Source organism: Ylistrum balloti, unplaced genomic scaffold (genome assembly GCF_031769215.1).
Source record: "Ylistrum balloti isolate Yb309-2 unplaced genomic scaffold, AGI_CSIRO_Ybal_v1 Utg369798, whole genome shotgun sequence".
In the NCBI taxonomy this organism is placed as follows: Eukaryota; Metazoa; Mollusca; class Bivalvia; order Pectinida; family Pectinidae; genus Ylistrum; species Ylistrum balloti.
In genome coordinates, this window is record NW_026781977.1 from 679,503 (window position 1) to 684,003 (window position 4,501).

Below are 4,501 nucleotides of genomic sequence, written 5' to 3' on the forward strand. Positions count from 1 at the left end.
TTGCCTAGTATGTGTTCCATTCAATGTATCATCAAAATGAAATTGAGGTATCAATAGTTGCCCTTGGTTGGAGAAAACACAAGAATACAAGATGTGTTTTTGCATCTCTAAGTAATGAATTGGCTCTCAGGCACTGCCTGTTTTATACCAGGAGATAAATCTGATATATCAGTTTTTACTCATGTGATGTCATGCTGTTTTAGGATAATTACAAAAAACATCTTTCTTTGGACCGGATGAAAAACAGTAGGGAGTCAAAATAATCCCCATAAAAAATTTAGCAATGTGTTTCTGAAAATCGCGAGATCTCTGACCAGATGCTGTCAGAAGGCCTGTGTCAGTGACCCCTTACCCTAAACAAGTAGCTACATACAAACTGAAATATACATGTTTAACATGCCGAGACGTAATACTTGCAATTAAGAATGGCTTTAATGTGAATGTTTTTGTTATAACTAATTCAGTTTCTTAGTATTGCTTCAATCCTGTGTGTAATACACACAGACAATATCATAAACATTTAAAATCGTTTACTTCTGTCGTTCTGAAGAAGTGGAGGGGGGGGGGGGGCAAATTGTTTACAAATGTGATTGGTCAACACGTCAGCGATATAGGACATCGAATCGTGACCGATTACTTCTAACATATTTGATGACTCCAGACTAGTAGTTTGCAACTTAAGCCCACGTCAAGACATGCTTACCTGTGCCATTTTAAATTCTATATAGGTCCAAGCAAGTTTGAGAAGTGTTCCAAATCCTCTCCCTTACTTCTCTTATGACGAAGTTTGTGGATTCTTATAATATTTGCATGAGCTTCTACTCGTGCAAAATATGAGGAAATAAATCAGTTCTTTTCAAATTTATGGAAAGTCCTTGCAGCCCCGTTTATATTTCCAAACTCATTCCATTTCGCCATCGTTACTAGATTCCTGACTTGGACAGCCATAAAAATTCCGCCATCTTGTTTCAAGGGTGTGTCCTTCTTTCATATTGTGTAAATGAGCATTTAGATATAGTTCGCACATCACATTCGGCCGGTACAGAAAATGACCTAAAGGCGTTTATAATACAAGCCCTATAATGAGATAATGACATAAAACTTCTAAAATTTACCAACACTTCAATAACGATACGAAAATAAATCATGAAACTACATCCTTGCGCAAAATAGCAATGTTGACCTTTCACCCTCAGGTAAAAATCCTGTTGTAAGGGAGATAACTCGTGCGACAAGTCGTCGACACTAATAGTTGGTGAGAATGGATGAACAGCTGCTATATTAAACGGCTGAAAGATTTCCCATTTTCAAATTGTTTCATGTTAAAGGATATCTTCATATCTAAATAGACATTAAAATATTGACCAGTAGGTCTAGACCGAGAGTATCACAAATAACTTTTTTTTCGTGAAAAGGAAATATATTCAACATAAATATTACTGTAATGTTTATCTTTGAGAATTTAAAATTATTTTATGAACAACACTTAATAGAAACGTGTAAATAGAACAGAAGTCGTGATAAAGATAACAATGAAAATGGTGACGTCCTTCCTGATTCATCGCGACACAGCTCTAAATACGGGCTCCACCAAAATGAGGTCACGTGGATCGTACTATACAGGATTAAATGAATCATTGCCGTTTCTGATGACTGATTTTTTTAACTTATCTATTTTTATTTAGTTTTTCAAAGCACATGTATACACATAACATATTTCACAGCGCACCCACCTAAATAAAATCATTTTCATACAAAACATTTATGCATCTGTATAAAGACAATCATATAAAACATTTCATACATATCGTACATTCATAATTCAGGATTTCAAATACTAATGTTAATATAAAACATGTCAAACACCTCATGATCATCATAGGTTTGTAATAGAAGCATTTATAATTACAGATTTTATATAAACTATACGCCCATGTAGAAACATTACCGATATAACATTTTATACATATCAGTTCTGTTCAAAATATTCATCTCTATACACGATGAACATGTAAAGAAATTTTTATAATGTATATAAAAAGCAAATACCTTAGTATGATAGTTATTTACGAATTCAAAAGATTTCAATCGATCCAAGATGTCAGTTTAGAACATTGAACTAGAACTAGTCGTAATAGTCATGTGTTTGGTTTGTTTGTTTTTGTTTGTTTGTTTGTTTTTTTTTTTTTTTTGAAAGAATGGAAACGGAGATAGACAGGTCATTACCAAGACCAACACAGAAAGAAGACGCGTGCACAGAGCCTCGGGCAAGAAATGTCAGACGTACAGATAGACGAACACAAAGATATATAAACACAAAGACTACTGACACAGTGACAAGTGTCGACAGATTAGAGAGGAGACAGGCATTCCAAAAATAAAAAAAAGTATCAAATTAAATCGACAATTGCTTTATTGAAAACATTTGCTCTGAACCAACTGTCAGTGTTCAAAAGACCATGAACGGGTGTAGATAGACATGACAGAAATCTATTCATCTTAAGTCTGAATAAGTAACATATGACGTGTTCCAGGGGTGCATAGAGCGAAAGTGATCGTAAAAAGGTCGTAAATCCTGAAGTATCGAGGATGATGTATCATGCGAGTTTTAAATACTGTAATGTGAAAGTCTCAGATGTATATCGTGTGCGAACTATGGATGACAAAATACTTTTACTACGTAAAATGGTAAATAGTAAATGTATAAATTGGTATTATTTTCTTTGTTGCTTCACGCTGTTGTAAACTATACAGAACATTGCCGGAACGCCTACCCTTCCTGAGGTCGCTAGAGTTACAGCGTTTTTAACTAAGGAGGGATTCTATTTTCTGTGATCAATGCAAAAAATAAAATCGCTGATAGATAGTCCAATCCCTTCAGACTAACGTCCTCTCTCTCTCTCTTACATGGAAACTGTGTCGTTTTGTTGAATTATCAAAGGTTATTCAATAAGGTCGTAAATACAAAAATGTTTTTTTCAATCAGCTTGTAGACCCTCCTAGTATCTTGCAGGGAATTCACGGGGTATCCCATTTCCCAGTCCGGAGTCGTATTCTGTACACGTTCTGAAGTAGAAGTTCCTCAGTTGATAGCACTATAACATGATAAGAAGATTCACCATTATTTGAAGATTTAGTATCTAAAGTCGGTCACCAACTTGTTACAGTTAATGATTTCAGAATCACATGGAGTATGTCTATAATTTGCATTAACTTTGATTTCTGTGCTGAAGAGTGTCAGCAGATTTCATTGTGCAAGGAATATTTATCAAGAGTTTCAATAATGCCAATTCAATTTCAATCTCATCACAGTTAAAAAGCCAGAACAGATAAATATGGGTGCACCAGAATGCGAATGTCTACGCCCTCCGAATTAGGCGAGAACAGATATCGATAACTATTTTAAAGATGGCCGTCTTTGTAATGTGGAATGAAGCACGAATTTCGTTTGACGACCTCTTCTCTACTCACTCATGGAATTCGAGACATCATAATCTATTAATTTTCAAGATGCTATGTCCAAGGTCTATGACGAATGTTCAAATTTCTTCAATAGACAATACATACACAAACCGTATTAAGATGAAAGTTACATGTCTCAAAGCTACAATGGAAAGTCCGGTGACTGCGTCAGCATTCCTTCCACGATCAGGAGATGGAATTAAGGTTTTCAAAATGGCTGTCATGATTATGATTTATATTCCACCAACAATCATGGACCATGACCTCACTAAGAGATGACTGCAATGGTGGCCATCTTGAATGTGGCATCAAGTGGTCGGTAACGAACTCGGCCTTGACTGCCACCGTCCGCGCTGACCAGGTTCTGTGCTTGGGCAAGACACGTTATTGTAATTGCTCTGAATGGCATACGACTAGCCTCTGTTATGTTGTTCAGAAACCATCAGCTACTACATGGAGACCATTACTCAAAATTAACATGGCGATTTCTAGCAAACAAACCTTCATTGCTTGAATTGACTGTGACAAGGAACGGGTTATCTGCCCGACAAGGTTAATTCTCTCTTTATAATCTGAACTCCAACAGCAGACTATAGTGGGGTTACTCGTGCCCTTCAATCTGGGTCATAAAGGTTTGTCTGAATTCCAGTTATAGCAAAATTCAGTCTCGCTTTTACAGGATATACCACGTGTTTCTCCCCGAATTCAAAATGTAGGTCACAGTGACCTACTTCGATTTACACGCTGTGGAAACTTGTGAACACCTCACAGTTCAATGGAAAATGAGAGTACACTTCAGTTTGGTATATAAAACAACAATCCTTGGAATGTTCCTACATACAGAACCAAACATCTATTTTTAGCATCCAAGGTCAAAATAACCAAGTGATGATATGGAGCACAGATTAGTTATTTTCAGGATACATCTTGTACCAAAGTTACCAAAGCTGTGGCTCAGTTTGAAATGCCCAGTGAATCAATCTGTATATTAACATCAAATCAAAGAAGACTTTTGAACATTATATAACATGAAAACACA

The 4,501-nt window shown here is 36.0% G+C and overlaps 1 protein-coding gene across 1 annotated transcript in view; it reads right to left on the reverse strand.

Moving 5' to 3' along the window:
* The window catches only part of LOC132544411 (serine/threonine-protein kinase 25-like), a 42,417-nt gene extending 41,484 nt beyond the window's left edge, over positions 1-933 (reverse strand). The window contains exon 1 of the mRNA XM_060208002.1: positions 704-933. Within this exon, the coding sequence (XP_060063985.1) occupies positions 704-712 (9 nt within the window). The 5' untranslated portion in view covers positions 713-933. The remainder of the gene's footprint in view (positions 1-703) is intronic.
* Between the last annotated feature and the right edge of the window lie 3,568 nt (positions 934-4,501).